This window comes from Cottoperca gobio, chromosome 14 (genome assembly GCF_900634415.1).
Source record: "Cottoperca gobio chromosome 14, fCotGob3.1, whole genome shotgun sequence".
NCBI lineage: Eukaryota > Metazoa > Chordata > Actinopteri > Perciformes > Bovichtidae > Cottoperca > Cottoperca gobio.
This window is the reverse complement of record NC_041368.1, coordinates 14,075,292-14,095,284: the sequence shown is the minus strand read 5'-3', so window position 1 is coordinate 14,095,284 and position 19,993 is coordinate 14,075,292. Positions and strand designations below refer to the sequence as shown.

The 19,993-nt window shown below is 43.2% G+C and overlaps 1 protein-coding gene across 1 annotated transcript in view; it reads left to right on the top strand.

The window, feature by feature from the left end:
• The first annotated feature begins 267 nt into the window (after positions 1-267).
• The window catches only part of LOC115018867 (T-lymphoma invasion and metastasis-inducing protein 1-like), a 52,858-nt gene continuing 33,132 nt past the window's right edge, over positions 268-19,993 (top strand). The window contains 5 exon segments of the mRNA XM_029448112.1: positions 268-432; positions 15,405-15,510; positions 16,979-17,631; positions 18,270-18,556; positions 19,658-19,930. Of these exon segments, the coding sequence (XP_029303972.1) occupies positions 16,986-17,631; positions 18,270-18,556; positions 19,658-19,930 (1,206 nt within the window). The 5' untranslated portion in view covers positions 268-432; positions 15,405-15,510; positions 16,979-16,985.

Sequence of the window (19,993 nt, the reverse complement as noted above, 5' to 3'; positions counted from 1 at the left end):
AAGGCTTAGAGGCACAGACCCAGCACACATGCTGGCAGTCAATTGGCAAGCCAGGGGAGGTGAAATTGGAGAGAGAGAGAGAGAAGGGGGTGGGGGGGGATGAGCGAGGGAAGAAGAAGGAGGAGGGCCGGGTGAGTGCATGTGGGAGAGAAGGGGAGAACCAGAGAGAAGAGGGCGGGCTCAGACTCAGCCAGCGCACACACACCCTCTCCTCAGCCTTCAGTCTGGTCTAGGCGTGCAAGAGGCAGCAGTATGTGCTGTAATGTGTGTGTGTGTGTGTGGAGTCGAACACTGCGCTACAGTCCGGGAGACGTCTCACTGATGCAAGGATTCCCCTGTTTGCTCTCGGAGGGGACACGTGCTGACTGGGTTTTAACCACCACAGGGAATTAACTGTTATTCACACAGGACACACTGGGAGCTTAAGTGAAGGTAAAGAGATGCATTTCATGTTTTGAGGACGTTTTGGGAGCTTTGTGAGTGACAGGGATAGAGTTGCTTGGGTGCTTAGGATAACTGGTTAACTGATTTGTTAACCATTTGGATGAATGTTAATGTGTGTGAGAGACAAAAGGAGGTGAAGTTATGTAAGTTTATAGTAAGGAGTCCACATGTGTGTATCTGACATCTTTCAAGAGTACAAGCTTTTCATTGTACATGATCCATATATATATATATATATATACATATATACATATGTGTGTGTGTGTTAATGTCTCTGTACCAACACATTTTGTATGCTTTCTTACATGGTGTGTGAGTGTGTGTGACTTCTCTCCTTTGCCTTGCGAGTACACTATACTACTGTTTGGTGGTGGGGCTCTTCTCTCTCTCTCTCTCTCTCTCTTCTCTCTCTCTCTCTCTCTCTCTCTCTCTCTCTCTCTCTCTCTCTCACACACACACACACACTATATGTATATTGATATAAATACAAGAGAACTGTAAGAATAAAAGCTTTTCATACATATTGTTCATAGGCCCGTGTGTTCGTTGATAAAAGGACTTTTATCAATCATTAATGTACTCCCTGGGACATTGCGTGGTTTCCTACCCAAGGTAATTTAGTGATAACAAAATAGCTTAACAGCCCTCCGGACTGGCACCACCTGACATTTCCCCACCATTGAACAAACTGCACAGCTCAAAGGGCAAACAAAGTAATGCATGCTTTAGCGTGTGCATATTTGACTGTGTGCTTTTACGTAAGAAGAACGCGAGAGATGAAATTACTTGAGATAAAGTGAGATGTTATAAACTCAAGCGATACTTACAGTCATTTTGACTTGTCACAAGCTTGTTTGAGAGCCCTAGCAATCTGAAATAAATAAATAAAGCACAGGTCATTTCTTAAAATGTCTGGTTATAGCATCAAAGCTTCACAATGAAGAGAGAGGGATCATACACTAACGGATTTGGATCTGATAAAGACATTAGCCTACTTTGTGTGGGGCTGCAGGCTGGTGTGTGCGCACTCTGTGTTGTGTGGAAATATAATTAGAGGACAGAAGAGGAGAAACAGCTACAGAGCAGAATAGAGAAGGACTAGACAGACAAATAGGGAGACCTAAGAGCTACTGAAAGTCTTGGGAACAGCAGTGAAAGGCAGTGTGGTACTGAAGACTTGGCAGAGAGCGGCAGTAGCCAACAAGACAGAATGAGGGAGAGAGAGAGAGAGAGAGAGAGAGAGAGAGAGAGAGAGAGAGAGAGAGAGAGAGAGAGAGAGAGAGAGAGAGAGAGAGAGAGAGAGAGAGAGAGAGAGAGAGAAGGGATAAAGGACACCTTGCAAGTTATGGAGATACAAAAACAAAGGAGAAGAGTCTGCAAATGTGTACTTTAACCTGAATACTTCAGACGTGTTTACTGTCACTCAAGTGTGTGCTGGTTGGTGGAGATGTAAGGTGTCAGCTGTGCACAGGGTCATCTTTAGGCCTCCAGACAGCTAAAGAACCAGGAGAGGTCAAAGAGCATAGAGTCCCTGCTATTTTCTCCTCCCTCACTTTCATGCTTCCCTGGAGAAGAAAAATAACTTATTGGATATTTGGTTTAGTTCACAGGGATAATTCAGTACAGATCAAAGGAAATATAGTACAAAATAAGCGAATGGGAGATGTTTAACGCTAGAACATAAGTTGGATTTGATATCAGGATCTTTTGATCAACAATATATTTACCACTCATTCTAGTGTTTAGATAGATAGATAGATAGATAGATAGATAGATAGATAGGTAGGTAGATAGGTAGATAGGTAGGTAGGTAGGTAGGTAGGTAGGTAGGTAGGTAGATAGATAGGTAGATAAATAGATAGATAGGTAGATAGATAGGTAGGTAGGTAGGTAGGTAGGTAGGTAGGTAGGTAGATAGGTAGGTAGGTAGGTAGGTAGATAGGTAGGTAGATAGGTAGGTAGATAGGTAGGTAGGTAGGTAGATAAATAGATAGATAGGTAGATAGATAGGTAGATAGATAGGTAGATAGATAGGTAGATAGATAGGTAGATAGGTAGGTAGGTAGGTAGGTAGATAAATAGATAGATAGGTAGATAGATAGATAGGTAGGTAGGTAGGTAGGTAGGTAGATAGGTAGGTAGGTAGGTAGGTAGATAGGTAGGTAGATAGGTAGGTAGATAGGTAGGTAGATAAATAGATAGATAGATAGATAGGTAGGTAGGTAGTTAGATTTATCCAAAAGCTTTTACATTTTACATGCTTCTCATTGTCTCTGCTGCATTGCAAGGGACTGACCTAACCACTGGGAGCCATATAGGGTGCAGTGTCTTAGTAAGTAATTAGTAGTAACTTAGTTATTCAGTGACGTATTTCAACTTCAATTGGATACCGGCGAATGGATTTCTTTAAGAATATTTGCACTATAGTTGCAGATCTTTCACAGTCTAAACAGTCTAAAGGCACATTTTTTATGTCTTTACCTGTGAAACTGAAGCATAAACTGTACTTAACACTGAGATTTAGCTTTGCTATTAGGGCTGCTTTTGATTTTGAGAAGAATAAGAACTATAAACATTAATATGTCATCTCTCTCTCTCTCTCTCTCTCTCTCTCTCTCTCTCTCTCTCTCTCTCTCTCTCTCTCTCTCTCTCTCTCTCTCTCTCTCTCTCTGTCTTGTTATCTTTTCTTCACGTTATCTTTCTCGCCACAATTCACTGCTCCAGTTGCTGCCATAAGGAAGTTGAATATTGGCAGGGTGTTTTGAGGAAGTGATCCGTGAAGAATTTATAGTGACAGATAAAAACCAGTGCGCGTGTGTACGTGCACACACTTTTTTTTTCAAAATTGACAAAGACTTTGCGAAACCCAGGGGCTGTAAAAAAAAAAAAAAGGGAAGGGGGGGGGGAGGGGGGCGTCATTATCTCACACAGTAACACACCTCTCATTCAGGTTTATGTGTGTCTGTCTATTTACTACGTGTGTAAGTGTGTGTTCAGGACAAATATGTGTACATCCACACAACCCTGTGCTCCGTCTGTGTACAGTAAGCTAATATTGTTTGTGAGCGTGAAAGGGGGGATGGGGCTCCGCTAAGTGAGCCCTGTGGCTGTGTGTGTGTGTGTGTGTGTGTGTGTGTGTGTGTGTGTGTGTGTGAGTGTGAGTGTAAGTGTGTGTGTGTGTGTATACATACTGACCCAGATTGATATATTGCTCTCAGGCTAAGTCAGCTCACCTATAGGGCAGATATAAGTAGGTGTATCGTCTTCTACACACATCGATGTGCCTCACGATAGCACCCTACCTGAGAAGATAACTGCATGAGTACTGTAAGTGCAACCCTTTCCTTAAACCTACTCAAATACCAAGTCTTAACCCTAAAGCTTGATGATTTATCTTGTAGGGACCAGATGTGTTTGATAGGAACATTCACACACAGTTACAGAGTGAACACTAATACAATCTATACTATAAAAACAAATATTTATGTCATACTTCTCCTTTGAGCTGCTCATGTGAAGCTCATACAGTCGTCGTCATCATCATCATCATCATCATCATCAACAACATGGAACTCAGTTGTTGCATATCCTCTCACTTCTTTCTCCTCCACAGTGAATATGACTCTTCTGACCTTGTGGCAGAGCAGGCGGACGGCCACTATTTATAATTACAGATACAGTACATAAGATGCAGTTTGATGAGCATGTGGCGGGCATGATAAAGGGATGATGCAATTAACATGAAGGGGATGATCTCTCTCTCTCTCTCTCATCTGTGTCCGTCTTCTTCGCTCGTCTTCTAATCGTTGTTAGAAAACGCTTCATCTCTCTTCCTCAGTGGTCCTCTTATTTCTGCTGTTAAGCAAATATGAGGCTTATGCACCCCCCAGTACCCATCTCCCCACATGCAATCAAGCTGTTTAAATGTTTGTGTTTGACTGTGTGCCTGTGGGTTCTCTGTGTGTCTGTCTTGTTCGTATGTGTGTGTCCGTCTCTCACTCTCCCAATTCTCCGCTGCTGTCACTTGCAGCCCAGAACCAGACAGATACTGTGTATGAAATGTGTTACTTCTTCTCTGGTTTCACTGAGTGTGTGTAATTAAGGTGCCGGTTCTGTCATAGTTGTAGGGGGAATCCCTTTGCAGTGTAGCAAGTATCTGGCAATGGCTCGCAAGCGGTGACAAGATACATCTGAGAGGTTGTGAGATGAATTTATAAAACAGGATAAGCCGAAGAAACCGTCTTTGCTTGACCTGGTTATAAACCATGCTACAGGGGATGATGGCCCACACAAGTAGACATTGTTTCATTCAAGGGCACACAAGTCCAATAGGTTGGAAACCACTGGGATGTTAGGCATGCATGTGTGTGTGTGTCTGTATTCCCTGGCCTTTTGCACAACCTTTTAACAAATCTGAGAAATTGTACGAGACAAAAGAAGCTGAATGAGTCAATGTGAACATAATGTCACACTGTCGCATCCGTTAGTAATGTCACTCGTCTGGTTGAGCGGGACTACAAGAGTTGTTAGCAGGGGAGTGCGAAACATCAGGTGAATAACTTTCAACATCAACCCCCTGATGAGAAGAAGAAAAAGATGCAAAAGGAGTGGGAGAAGCAGAAGGGGATCCCTTTAATTTGTGAAGGGGCCCAGACGGGGGATGGGTGTCTCAGAGCTGACATGAGCTGGCATGTTCACTCATTTCCTATCTTTTGTCTGTTCTGTGTCTGCTGATGAATTGGGAGTTTCTTCCTTCCTTCCTTCCTTCCTTTGCTCCCTCCCTTTTTGCTCTCTCTCATTCTTTCTTGCTCTCTTTTTTTCTTTGTCTCTCTCTTTCTGTCTCTTGCTCCATCATCCCTTCCTCTCTCGGTGTGACAGCATTGCCATCCCTGTCATGTCTGCCCATTATCTCTGATCAGTGTTGCGTTCCAGCCCACACATAGGCTCTGGCTGCCAGCTGATGATGTGTAAATGCGTGTGTGTGCCTGCGTGTGCATGCATCCATGCACCTACATCTTATTTGATTTACAGAAGGTTAGATCTACATCATTTTCCTCGGGTTACCTCAATTACATCAATACAAAAGCAAATAAAGGTAATTCTGTATAATTGTGTTTATTGAGTGATTAGAAAACAAAGGATGCGTTAAAGATGATATGTTACCCGAACAGGATGCTGCTGTGAAAGACTACACAGTGAGAGAGTGGAAATACTTTTGTGTGTGAAGTGCTGAGTAGGGATTTCAGGGAGGAATTACTGTGGGAGTGCAAAGAGTGTCATCAAAGAGATTTAGCCTTCCTGGGATTTCCTTTTTTTGTTTATCTGCTTGGAAATCTTTACACCCCCTAATTTGTGTGAGTGTGTGTTTTTTTTTTTTTTCTGTCCACATTTACCTCCACAGGACTGTAATAAAAGCAGAGGCCATTGTCTCTCCTCTCCTTTCCTCTCCTGCTTTCCTACAACCCCCACACTATATTAGTTACATAAAGAGAATGCTGACCAGCGACTCGGTGCTCATCACATAGTCACACTTCACGTTCCTGCCTGTTGACCTGGAAGTGATGCAGTGGGATCGTACAAGGTGGCCTCAAAAGCCTGGTGCATGCATTTGTAAGTGTGTGCATTGGCAAATATGTATGTGAATTTGTCTGAATGTGTGTGTGTGAGGTTTTTCTTTGACAAAGGCGAGGATGAAGGCTCACGGGCAGAGCTGCATAGATTTTCTGGTTCTTTGATTGAGTTTCGTTGGGGATAAAAACCCTGTGGTGAGTGCTGTATAAGGTTTCTATTAGACTGTGTGTTTTTGTTATTGTCCTTTGGTGCGTTAGCTTTTAGACATGTGAGTGTGTGTGCATGTGTGGTCAGATTGCCTTTGTCCTCTCCCCTCAGGCCTGCACTCAGATGTCAGTGAGTTGTGTGGAGCTTATACCGGTCACTAATGCACTGAGCGAGGAGGCTCTATTCACCGTAGCCACTCAGAACCCAAACAATAACTTCCAGCTCGAGTCCGCACAAGAGCTCAACTCACAGGAAATGAACCCATTGACCTAGATCCAACCCCCATCCACTGAAGAGACGCCACATCGACATGTTGTTGACATCTTGTCTCAGTGATAGCTTTGCTTTTGCCACAAGACATCATTTAAACATTGGCTGAAATGCGAGGTGGTTACTGATGGTTCACCAACATTCATAGTGACTAGTTTACCTGCATTGGCCTTACATGTTTATGATGCACAATTAATAGTTCCTACCCTGATAAGTAGCAGGAAAATTAAGGCTTTCTTTCTGGAAATTGCTGGAAATACAACTTGGAGGTCATATTTTAATGTGGCACTACATCACAAGATGTGACTTGTTTACATGTCTTGGTTTTACTTTTTAGCTTTACAAGATGGTGCTATGGTGCTATACTGTGCTGTGTGTTATTAAGTTACAGTCATATTAATATCTAAATATGTCTATTTTAAGTATTACATCTGGGTCTAGTGCTTGACAGAACAAGCCATTTGAAAATATAATAACTCCGGGTCTGACATTTTCTCGACTAAATGATTCATCAATTATGAAAAAATGTAAAATGAAATGAAAATAGTCTTTTGTTTTGTTTGAGTCTAGACCTACGTTTAATCTCTGTGTGAGAAACTTGACCTATTGTGTGCAAAGATTACTGAAGTAGTTTGTGGTCATTGACATTTGCAGAACATTGATGCAACATTGTGGGCGTGAGTCCACTCTTATTATCTGTGCAAGGATGCTTGTGTGTGAAGCACAAACGGAGAACGAGCATGAGTAGGGAGGGTTGTTTCCTCTTTGTTACAGCAGACAAAAAATATGATCATGTGAGTACAGTGAGCGAAGTGAAACAGTATGCGATGCAAACTTATACATTCTACATACATGCCACTGTGAATGTTTAGAGCATATATAGGTTTTTCTATCTGGCCAGTAGAAACCTTTTTTTTTTTTTAAAGCATTTGTCAAGTTTGAAATGAATCTGAACCCCCCCCCCCCCCCCCCCCAGCAGTGTATCATAGGTAATGTTTGTGTACCCCAGAACCAAACTATATTGTGTTGGTGGTCTGTGTCCTCCGTTGGCCTGAGAGGCAGAGACACAACACAGTTAGCTGCTGTTTGTCTGTCACATTCTTTCTGAACATTTCTTACCCCCATCCCTCACTGCAGTGCATTGTCTCCTGTCTCTTCTTCAAGGGGCTGCTTTGTTTGCCAGCACTGCTATTGACTCAGGTGCAGGGATGTACTAAAATAACTTCCCCTTCCACCTCCTGCCGTCCCCCTCCCCCCTTTCTCTGCAGTGCACCTCTGGTGTTGCCCAATCTTCTGCCACTAACTTCTTTCTTTGCACTACCTGCTTACCACCTCAGTTGTGATGTCTCCTCTACTGCTTCTCCACCCATAATCTTTCATTTCCATTCTTTTCTTTCGTTCCCCACAGTACCCTCCCCACTTTTTCTTCCCTCCCTACCTGTCTTTGTGCGGTCAGTTCAAAGCCTCTCTCTTGCTCACTGGTAATAATTAGGGTTGCACTACAAAGGATCTGCAGAGCCTCAGCAGAAATCTTAATTAATAAAGTGATAACAGTGTCTTTGCATCACTCTAACAATTTGATTAAAACCAGAGTAAGCTAATACTCGCATATTGCATTGTTGCCGTATTTAAACCTTAATCATGATATCTCTATCTTTCTTACAGACAATCTGGTCACACATACACACGCAAACACACACACACACTACCACGGACATTAACCTCTTCAATAACCTTCTCCACATAGTCTTACCTCAGCCATATAGTTACTGACAACAAATAGGGCCTGTTCACATCTGCTCTACTTTGAACTGACACAACATCTATCTCTATCAGCCCCTCGGGACCTATCAGCACCACTCCACCTCTTTACCTCTCATGTCTCCTTCCACCTCGGCACACATCATTCATCTTTCTACCTGTGGCCCGACACTCGTTTCCACCAGCTCTAACAACCTCTCATCCCCCTTTCAACACCATCATTCTTTTTTCAGACCCTCTTGTCTCTCTCATCTCATCCCCCAGTCTCAACATCCCACCTCAATCAGTCCGCCTTTGGTTAAAACCCTCTTATCCCTCTCTCTCGCTCGCTCACCCACCCTGTTATTTCGCTGTCCCTTCAGCCTGCACAGAGCGGAACAGGAAGTATTACCTACCAATTTGGGTCCATTCACACCTGTCTGTGTTTGTCTGTGGGCGTCTATACATGTCATTGTCTGACACTATTTGGTGCCAAAATGAAGTTACATTTAAACTTTTGCCCCACATGCATTTTAATTGGGATTTTCTTCATAGGATGGAATGGAAATACTGAAACAGATTTACAACAGTACACATTTCAGGCTAAAAGATTAAATACATTTTTTATTAACAATGCTTTCATTTAAATTATTATAGACCCTTAATGTTGGGCGAAAAGAAACCTCCCGCAAAAGCTCAGTTAAGGGAAAAGGGGGGAAATAATGCCATAGGACTGCTCAATTATTTCAGGCTTAACAGCTCTCCAGAGAGGTTTGTCTTATCCCACTTCATTACTTTATTGCCGTGTCGACCAAGTTGAGAGGAATTTGTCACAGTGTGACTCAGATTAAACTGAAAAACAGGATAACTTGCATCACAACACAATCGCAGCAAAAACAAATCCATAAGCACAAACATCACAAGATACCATGTGCTAAAGAGCACGAGTGATATAACAGATTATTTAAGACACACAACAGACTGAAGTGTTGCATTGATGAGTTATATTAGTTAGTAATAAATTAGTTGGGATCTTTTACTTCCTTATTGTTCCAGTTTTGTTGTGTTGTGCTGATAAGATTTAAAAGGAATCTCTACAATATATTAGTACTTTTTAGATAAAGAAAATGGATTGACATGGACAGGGGGAAACCACTCTATTTAGCTACGGATGACACTGACTGACTGCTATCTGCTGTTTAATAAAACCTAATGTAGTCTCACAAATATAAGGGTCTACAAATGTGCTTGTGTGCTGGAGTTTCTTGTTCCATCGTGTCTGTAGTATCGCGTCATTGCCCACGTGCCATTTCAAGAAATTAAATTCCACACAGTACCCTTATTCTTTTTGTAATGTCTTTCTCTATCATATTTCCTCCCAGCCGCTCCTCCCCCAGGCTACGTCTTGGCCCGCAGGGTTTCTACGGTTACCAGCTGAATCTAGAGCACAGTCAATGTCTCGTCCCACTCCTCCTGGATAATTAAACAACACTTCTTGTACTGCCTCTCACATATTTGGAGCAGCAAATCACCACATGAATATTCAGTTGATTGGTTTTGATGACTGGGTGCCGATTGTCTGCGCAATCACTATGTCATCAGCAAGAACGAATGAGCGTTGATTGAGGAATGGCATAAAGACGAAGATAACATTCAAACAAAATCAAATGATAGTGTGCTATCTGTAATGCAACCTTCTGCTTGCTGATGGTTGTAATCTGTAAACAAGTGGCATGGTAACCTACAACGGAAGTGCAAATGGATATAATTTAGGCTTACACACCTTCATCTCCTCCTTCATCTCAGAACAAATGGGAGAATACAGTGCTCTGATCATCCAGTGTATAAGCCTCACATTAGAATATACATCTTAAAAATCATAATGGGAGGTTTAAATCTATGGGGTTTCCTGTCTTTGAATGAACAAGGACTCACTGATCGCTGAGTTTGCACGACGAGCTACACACACTCATCGACTCTCTCGGGCCCCTCACTCAATGGAGGACTTGTGGAAGAAGGATTTTCTTTAAAATATGGTAATCCCCGACTGCACCGCGCTGCAGAGACAGTCAGCCGAAATCTGAGTTAAGGAGCGTAAGTGACACTTGCGCAGGGAAGCGGAGTGAATTGGCTGACACTGAATTCCACTGCCCTTTATCTTTTCAACTTGACTTGTAGATGCCACACAGACACTGACCCAAAATCTACAAACCATTTAATGTGTCATTTTGCAGATGATATGCTGCTCTACATAAGTATCTCTTTGCCCCCATTTTTAAACTGTCATCTAGGTTTTTTTATTTAGTTTAACTTCACTCTCTGTCACATCTTTTTTTTTTAAACATGAATTTCCAGTGAATTTGGCCTCTTTAGTTCCCCACTTCTCTGTAAGAAGATGACGAATAGAGGGGGCCATAGCTAATGAACAACAATTGTCTAATTTCCTCCCACTTCACTTTGTTCTGTCATTTTTATGCTTTTGCCCTCCTCTGTGGCCTCAAAATGAAAGCGCTCTTCAGGAAGGAATTATAATTTGTCTCTCGCCAGAAATTAATGTTTGATTTAAGCAGCAGCCGAGACTCAATGCTCGCAGGCACGCTGTTTGTGTATGTGCATGTGTGTGTTTAAGCTGAGAGAGGGGGGATGTGGCGCGTGTCTTGTCAGATCCCGAAAGGATGAATAAGAAGCTAATCTCCCTCTTCCCGGGAATTCTACCAGTGATGTCTCAGACAGTCCCGTCTCAGAGGGACTGTGGGAGTGCAGTGGAGTGTGCACTCCCATCTCTACAATAGGATGTTTTCACAGCATATCTGACTGTTATCTTGACATTGGATATATATAGTTCCTCTTCAAATGTGAACAATGCTCACACACCTAGGTGTGCGCAGACGGGCACTCACAAATAAGTCCCCAATCCTTATTTGTTTGGCCCATTGAGTCTGCACGCAGTCCTGATTCACGTGTTATTAACGGTGCGTTTGTTATCTTTCACAGCAGGTTTGCAGCTTAAACAACAGGGAAGCCCGGGTGTACAGGCATGCATGTTTGCAGGTGTGTTGTGTGTATTTCTGCAGGGGTTTTCAGGTGTGTATGCAACATCGGGGAGCATGGAGCGCTCGGATAAAACAGTCTCCCAGATTCCCATGGTATTCTATTTCGACTTGCTTTGAATGAAGTTTGCCCCATCCACAAATTCCTGTGTTTACCCCCCAGAGAGAGCGTTAACCTCAACGACTTCATTCCCTGACCTTAAGTAGGGGGGTACGCTAACCATTTAAAGAATGTGAAAGGTGTCGGAAAAGGCCTAAGGGACAGGTGAGTCCAGCGACTGCGTGTGTTAGGGAGGGGGGTGGTTGTGGCGGTCGTGGTCCTGGTTCGAGGGTGCAGAGAAAGGTCAGAGAGATCAGTCAAGCTAGGAGCTTCTCGGGTTACAGCAGTGTCTAGACTGGTCACTACTGTTACTGCCTTTAATGTCAATGGACTTATTGGGTTGTCTACACACTATGGAGGAAGTCCCCAAAAACGTTGAGGTCATAAGAAACTGTCTAGTGTCATCAGCAGTCACGCAAATCTGAATCTCATTTCATGTAGTCTTAAACTAGTGTGGGAATTTATTTTATTGTACCACAAGTCACCATGTAATTGCTCCTGTTGTGTAATACACTGTGACTAACAGTTAATAGCTAAGAATAACTTAAAATCCTTTTTAATAGAATACCTTCAAGACTAAACGGTTAATTTCACAATACAACATATTGTTTACTAAATTAAAAAGGTGTCACCCCGACCTACTGAAGCACATTTTTAAAAACGGAAGCTGTATCGCTGAGATCCTGTTCACACATGTAAGAACAACGGATGTATTATTGATATTTATTGTTGTTAAAGACAACAGTTTTCAAATAAAATGACACATATTGCAGCAGAAATCTTCATTACTATGCTCTTGTGCAGAAGTCTTTAATAGCATATTGTAAAAGGGAGTACATGTATTGATTGTTGTTGGTTGGTGCTTCATAATTTGAAGTCTAATTTCAACATCCACTACAGCATGCGGTCTAGACTATGACAGGGTTATAAAAGCAATGAGACAGGTTTTGTTTAGCTTCAATAACAGTACACTGTAGTACAGTAGTGCACATCCACGTCATGTGTGGTTTGTACCCGGAGAGCCGAGCTGTGTGTCATGTAGGGTGGAGCTGTGAGACAGGTGCAGAGATGAAAAGATTGGCGGGGGGAAGTAGGGTGTGCCCGCTCCGTGGCTGTTCTGACAGGCCTTTGGTATTTTTCCAAAGAGTGTGAGAGCATGAGTGTGTGTGAGTCGGAAAACCTGCTCACATTTCTCTTGGGATTGTGCAGGTGTGTGTGACTGGAAGCATGTCTGCCTTTGTACTATTGTATCTACTACTACCTGCTTGCGTGTGTGTTCATGGTGATAGACGTGAGAGCCCATAGGTGTGAGCATCTTTCAAACGCAAAAGTGGCAAAGTGGTAATATGAGTTTGACAGCTACAGTACCCGGTTGTTTGTGACTGCGTAGTCAAGTGGCACATTCAGTCCTAGTACGATGCTCAGCCCTGTCTCTGTCTCGCTCTGGTTTTGTGACCATTATACTCTTATACCGCCAGAAGAGCTGAAAGCAGAGCTGCTATTAAAAAATGTTGTGAAAAATTCAGAAAATAGAAAATGTATCTATAGATTTTTAAAATAAAGCAAAGGAACTTGTGTTTTTAGTAAGACATTTACCCGGTATGGAATTGTATTTTCAGCAACATTGTTCTTTGTCCCCTCTCAGTGTGTGTGTGTGTGTGTTTGCATGTTCGTCTGTGAGTGGGCATGTCTGCATGGTAATGATGCTCTGGCTGCTGTTGCACACACCATTGTATTAATACACTCTCTCAATGTGTTAATACACTGCGAAAATGAGAACGAGAGACTAAGAGAAAGAGAGCGAATAATTATGTTTCCCCTTTTGTCTCGGCTCCCTCAATTAAGCCCGAAGAGAGGCAGCCAGAGCACATGTCTACTTATCCACTTAAAGCTCGGCAACAATAGGACCCCCCAATTTGTCTCTATCTTTCTCTCCCTCTCTTCATTTTTTTCCTCCCCCTGTTTTCACACTTTTTCCATATCAAACTTCTATTCATAGCACAGGACTCCCAATAAGTATTTTTTTTTTTTCAGTTTGTGTCTGCGCTAACCTTAGCACCCTTCCTCTTTATGCGTTTCGCCTCCAGCCTTGCTGCACCTCTCAGCTCTACGTGGGTTTAGCAGAGAGCTCCCCCCCCCTCTCTCTTTCCCAGTTACCCCGCTCCCTCTTCCTTTGCTTTGCTGCGGGGCACGGGGAGAGGAAAACCGAAGAGACTAAACATTTTAGACTGTACACCGCCAGAGGAAAGGCAGAGGTTTGATTTCCCTTGCGTTGTGTCGGACAGGATTGTTGTGTTTGTTTGGCCTATGTGTGTGTTTTTCACCTCCATTAGACTGAACTCAGACTCAGAAAGACTGATAGATTAACTATATAGCTTTCTAACAGCAATGTAAGGCCAATGTAACCAATAGTTCTCTGTTGTAAATCATATTGTTGTAGAAGTTGTCTTTGTTTGTAAGTGTGTGTTGACAGCAATTTAATATAAGCGGGTTATGCAAGCATTGGGTGTGCATTATACTATGTGTGTTTTTGTTTGTTTTGGGTTCCTGCATGTGGGTTGGGATAAGTCTCATTAGGCCGGATGGGATGGAGGAGGGATGAGAAATAAAGAATGGAAGGAGAGGCAGAGGAGAGGAAGAGGAGGATAAGTATCAGGGTCAAGTTTATCTTATGTAACTGCTTCCCACAGCTAGAGAGAAATGTGCTGCAGTGGCTACGTTTAAATGCATGAACATACATGCTGCCACGATACAATGTCAGAGTTGACTAGTAGAACAAAACACTGTGTATGGTTTCCATGCACTTGCAACGCAATGGCTTTCACTTCTTATTGTCCTCTCTACTTCTCCTTTTCTGAACTCTCAGTTCAGTGTCTTTTCCTAGAACTGTAAAACGGTCGATTCCTTGTATTTCTGCCCCAGAGAATAAACACATTGACAGTTCATTATCTGATTATTATCAATAATAAACGCATCAGCTGCTGAGGCAAAGTTTAGTGAAGGTAACTCGGGCCAGCACTGTAGACGAAATGCTTCATTTGCATAGTTTTTTTTTTTACATGACAGTGAAATGATTTTCTTTTCATTATTTTCCTGCTTATAGGCTTATCAGCACACAAACCCATCTGACAATAGTGTTCAAGCTATGCTGCTAGGGGTCCTCTGAATGCAGCCGACTGAGAGGGACCATCAGTTATATCGACCTACGTACAAACTACATTTAAAGAAGATTTTCTGAACATAAAATATGTGCAAAACTACACACAATGCTTGTACTTGCATACCTTCACACTATACATAGCACATTATGGAAATCATGCTCTACTCTAAGCAGCTTAGGGCTGGTATTAGGGAAAATTAGGTCGTGTTGGCAAGGATCATTTAATTGAGTCTTAAGCAGAAAATCATTCTCCATAGCTGCTTTCATGTTCTGTCATTTCCTGTGTGCGTGTGTGTGCGTGTGTGTGTGTGTGTGTGTGTGTGTGTGTGTGCACATCTCTTTGTCTGCCGGGAAACAAGGGGTGTTATCCTAAAATGATTTGTGCACATGCCTGTACATGTCTGTATGGTATCGGCTTGGCAGTGAGTTTCAGGGTGCAGTTCAAAGAAATTGCAGTTGTTTGTGAGTTTCATTCCCCTCAGGCTCAGACAATATCTCGGCGCTTTGTTTCCGATGATCAGTGAGTTTGCATATGTGTGTATTTAAATGTGTGTCTCCTGTCTGTTTTTACTTGCTTTATCTTAACTCCAGGCTTACTGACCACAGCGTCCTTTATTCCCTTTCATCCTGCTCCCTGTCTCTCTTCCTATAGACTCCCTCTCTCGTGTGCTTCACAGCTTTCCTTTCAACTTTACTTCACCCGCTTTATGTGACGTACCTGGCAGATCCTCTGCAGTACTTTTAGAACTACCATCCCCTTCTCGTCTCCTCTCTCCTCCCCTGTGTGCGTTTGACACATCAGGTCACTTTGAAGTTGTGAGAGCTCCAGTGAAACACTTCTCTCTCTTGTTGTTCCTCTCAGGGCAAACTGACACGGGCGTATGAGGATGTGTGGAGGATCATGCGGTCGGTGAGAGATGACACCGCACTGATTTGGAGAAGCTGGTGATGCGGCTGCTTAACCACAGGTAACCACAGTTTATACACCTTGGTCTCTCATTACCGCTAAATGCACAGCGACAGTGTTTCAATTTTGTATTGAATTGTAAAAGCCTACTAGTTTATTTGAATGCTTTTACTTACTTGACAGTAATGAAGGTTTTGATTCTCAGATTAAATGATTTGTTAAAAAAATGACTTTTGACTTGTTAGAGAAGATGTTTGTCAGTCGCTCTCTGCAGTTTGAGCCCACACCGAGAACCTGATGGTGTGGGTTTGATGATGTGTGACTCACAGAGGACCAACTGATCTGACAGCAGTTGACTCAGCAGCTCCATGTGCTTATATAACAGAAAGCATGAGGCGATGCAGGATGCTCGGATAACTCTATGATCAGCAGAACCCAGTTAAAAAACAGATTTCTTTGATCGTTTTAACTGTTTTGGGAATATGGCAAATGAATAATTTTAACACCACAGAGGGAGAGAAGTGCTGCAAAATGGATTAGGCAATTCATCCTCGTGTCATCCAAGCCGGTAGACATTCATGCTTCCGCACTGCACGGTTCCAGAGATTTACATTCATCAAACATTTAAGTTTACTCGACATTAATGGAAATATAACTTTTAAAAGATGTCTTTGTAGTCGCTGAAGAAATAAATGAGATGTTGATGCATTCTGAATACTTAAATAGGACAACACCAGAAAACCCTTAGGAAATGTTAGCTGTGTTTATACTCCAAATCAATTTTTAATTAACTGTATTGCCCCTGTGTTACCCGATGTGAGGGTGTTGTGCTAAGCAAAATACCAAACATTAAGGTCACTTAACGTAGCCAAAACTAAAAAAGGAAACTTCCCCCTCAACTGTGGATACCTGATCCTTGATCTCATCTGCCTGACAGATCCTGGATACCTCTGATGTACCACCGTTAGTTAATGGACCATCAACTGTTACCCTCTCATCCAGCGCAGAGATTGACCTGGTTTTCAGCAATAAATGTGAGAGAGTGAACGCGCCAATACCGTTAGAGGACAAGGCCTACAATTTAGTAACGTTTTAAAAGCAGAGTGTCTTAATAATAATATTTTAAAACACATCTATATATACAAACTTAGATAAACCCACATTTAAACACATGCATAACAGCTAATTAAATGTAGCTGTTAATCAGATTATCACAAACAGCTGGCAGATACACAATTGAGTGCTGCTACTAGTAAATGTAAAGCTCTTCTCTCCTTCTGGCACACTCGCCCCCTTTTGCACCAGTGGTATTACTGCCTTGGTATGAGGTTGAGGAATTTAACATGCATATAGATAGCACTCTTGTTTAGCTGGGTGTGCCGGTGTGCCAGTTAATGAATACAGATGTCAGACAGATGTGGAACCAAGTAGGTATAAAACACTTACATCACTACTGAATTTAAATGAAGGAATAATGGTAACATTTATAAAATGTTTAAGATATGTATGTTTCATCCCCTAATCCACAGTTGAATCATGGGAAACGTGGAAAGTCAGAATGGGGACAGTGGTTTCTACGGCGATGCGACTGGACATCTCTCCCGCAAGCACACGTCCCGGTCACTCCGTCTCTCCAGCAAGCAGCCAATCACGCGCCGTTCCCGGCACTCTTCTTCAGTGAAACAGGAACACAGGAACTCCGATGCCTCGACTCGCTCGTCCAGCACCCCGAGCATCCCACAATCCTTAGCGGAGAACGGACTGGAACCTTTCAACGCAGCAGATGCACTCGAAGAGTTCGGGATCAACCCTCACTGGACACAGCGCGTCGCTATGACAATGAGGCCGGAGTCCTATCAACAGGATGACGATAACTTGGCCACACCGACTCCTGAAACGTCGGAGGCAGACACTGTCGCTCAGGATGGAGGAGAGGACTCCATGGGGGAGGGGGAGGGAGACGTTATTGGTGAGGAAAGGTACCTCCAGCGAATGACTGAGGGTCCTCGGGAGGGAGGGAGTTTTAAAAAGAAGAGGTCCAAGTCAGCGGACATGTGGAGAGAAGACAGCCTGGAGTTCTCTCTTTCTGACCTGAGTCAGGAGCATCTGACCAGCACTGAAGAGATGATAGATGGAGGAGAAGAGGAGGAGGAGCAGTTCACACACCCCAGAGGCAATGCAGGTGAGGGATGGTAAACACACACTCACACAAACGCAGTCTATTATCTTACAGAATACTTGAGGACCTCTCTATAGTGCAACGTGTCCTCCCTTTGCTGAGACATTGAGTCTCAACTGACATGTTCAACTTCCCATCTTGAATCGACACAGTCGATAGTGAAGTTTCTGGAATTTAAAAAAAGATTGATGACTGATGATTGAGAATAATGTTCATATATATGTATTTCTGTGCCTGTGTGCAGGGGGTGTTATCTGGGTTTGATTTGCTTTATAAGTAATGAGGGGGAAGGTGGGGAAAAAAAAATTGCACAGAGACACTCTGAAAAAGGGATTTGAGAAGGTTAGCTGCCATCCATCAGATGCAGTAGTTCAGTTGATCACAAGGGTTGTTAGCTTAACTGGCGCTGTGCAGGAGATCAGCGCGACAGCAGGCAGTAGCTGGTTACTTAAATGCTGAAGGTCTCAGCGCTGCCCCATATGGTCAACTAGCTCAGAATAATGTATAGGCTTGCTGCACACACACACACACACACACGCGCACACGCGCACACGCACACACACGCACACACACACACACACACACACACACACACACACACACACACAGTGCCCTGCAATAACCACCTGTGTATGTTCCAGGCTCAGCTGAAAGGGCATCGTCTCTGGACCATCTGTGCAGCCAGCAGAGTCCTGGCCTCAGGGGACAGAGGAGCCGCTACGCTAAAAACCGCAGAGAAGCCCAGTGCGATTTAGATGGAGAAGGGGAGGAAGGGTTGATGTCTCCGACTGAGGAGGATGGTGGCGGGTACGGAGCATTCACGCTCCCCTGCCGACGCTCCCACTGCCTGTCAGAGGGCTTGGCAGGGCTTGGCATCCCTGCTGCACCATGCCCTGCTTTCCAGGGACGCCGCGCACAAACTACTCAGGTTAGATCACATTATATGAATATATGAATAAAACAACACGAAACATTAATCAGGTTAAAAGTCTTCTTTCTCTTCTTTTCTGTGTTATTCTGTCTCTTCTGTCTCTTCTGTCTCTCCTTTCTGAAGTGCAGACCCCTAAACGTAGAATGATAGAGGACTTTGTTGACAACTAGTATCCAGGAAGTTCAGGGGGTTTGCAGACAGAAATTTACATATTGTTGACAACCAGAGACGTTTCCTGTTTGCGCTCATGCTGTGCAGTTGTGTGTGTGTGCACGTTATAAGCACATCCAAGTGTGTGTATATGTGTGTAGTGGGGAAAGGGATTACAAGGATTCAGATTGAAAGTTGCTGTGGGGCTACTTGTCCAACGTTGGCCTGGTTTCTCAATTCCCCCTGAAGAAATTAAAGCATAATATCTTTCATGTCCCATTCAATACCCACACACACTGTCCTAACATGCATAAATATGCACACAAAGACATTTTGAACATAAGCCTTAGAATCCTTTTATACGATCTTACAAAAGCAGATTCACCCAGAGGATGAAAGAGGAAGCAAAGTCACTGCAATGTATCACCAAGAAGCCAATTAATAAGAGATTCCATGGACGAAAACATCTGTAGAATAAGTAATGGTCATGTTCTTTTCGTAATTTTCATGTGTCATTGATCAAAGTTGCCAAAAAATACTAAAATAGAGAGCCATGCTTTTCTTTCAACTCATTCCGAGAACCCCCAAGCACCCTTGGATAGCAGCGCACCCTAAGTGTTTGTTATAAATTCATCTCGCCAGGCTTAGGGGGTTGTTAGGCCGGATATAAATAGACTGACAACACAGCAAAACAAAGAAAAAGAAAAACAGAAACAGAGGGAGTCTCAGTTTGGTGAAAGAAAAGTGTGAAAGCACAGAGAGCCTCTCGCTCAAAGTGAGAAGCTTTCTTTGAGCAGAAATGGCCAAACACGCGCACCCTCCCACATACACATACAAATATAAACCCAGAGACCCCTTGTGTAGCTGTGTGTTTGTGTGTGTGCATAGTTTGACTATCCATAAGTAAATCAGTTCTGTTTCTTTCCTGGCTTTTGTTCTCGCTCACAGGACATCTCGGGTGTTTTGGGCGAGGGAAGTGAGTATGGCGACAGTGGCATCGATGGCGTCACCACAGAGATAGACGGATATGGAGAGTTGGTGTCACGCCGCTGTAAGGCCATGTCGGCCTCTTTCTCGGTATACTCGGCTACCGAGAGCAGCGTTTTCAACGGCAGCGACAGCGGGAGCAGCAGTGCAGGAGGAGGAGAAGGACGAGGCGGCGAGGGAGGCAGGGGAGGAGTTTATGAGAATTTCCGGAAGGAGCTGGACAATCAAGCCTGGGTTAGTTACTTTGTGCGTGTGCATGTCTGTGTTGTTTAATACAGGTGTTAATGACATGTTTGT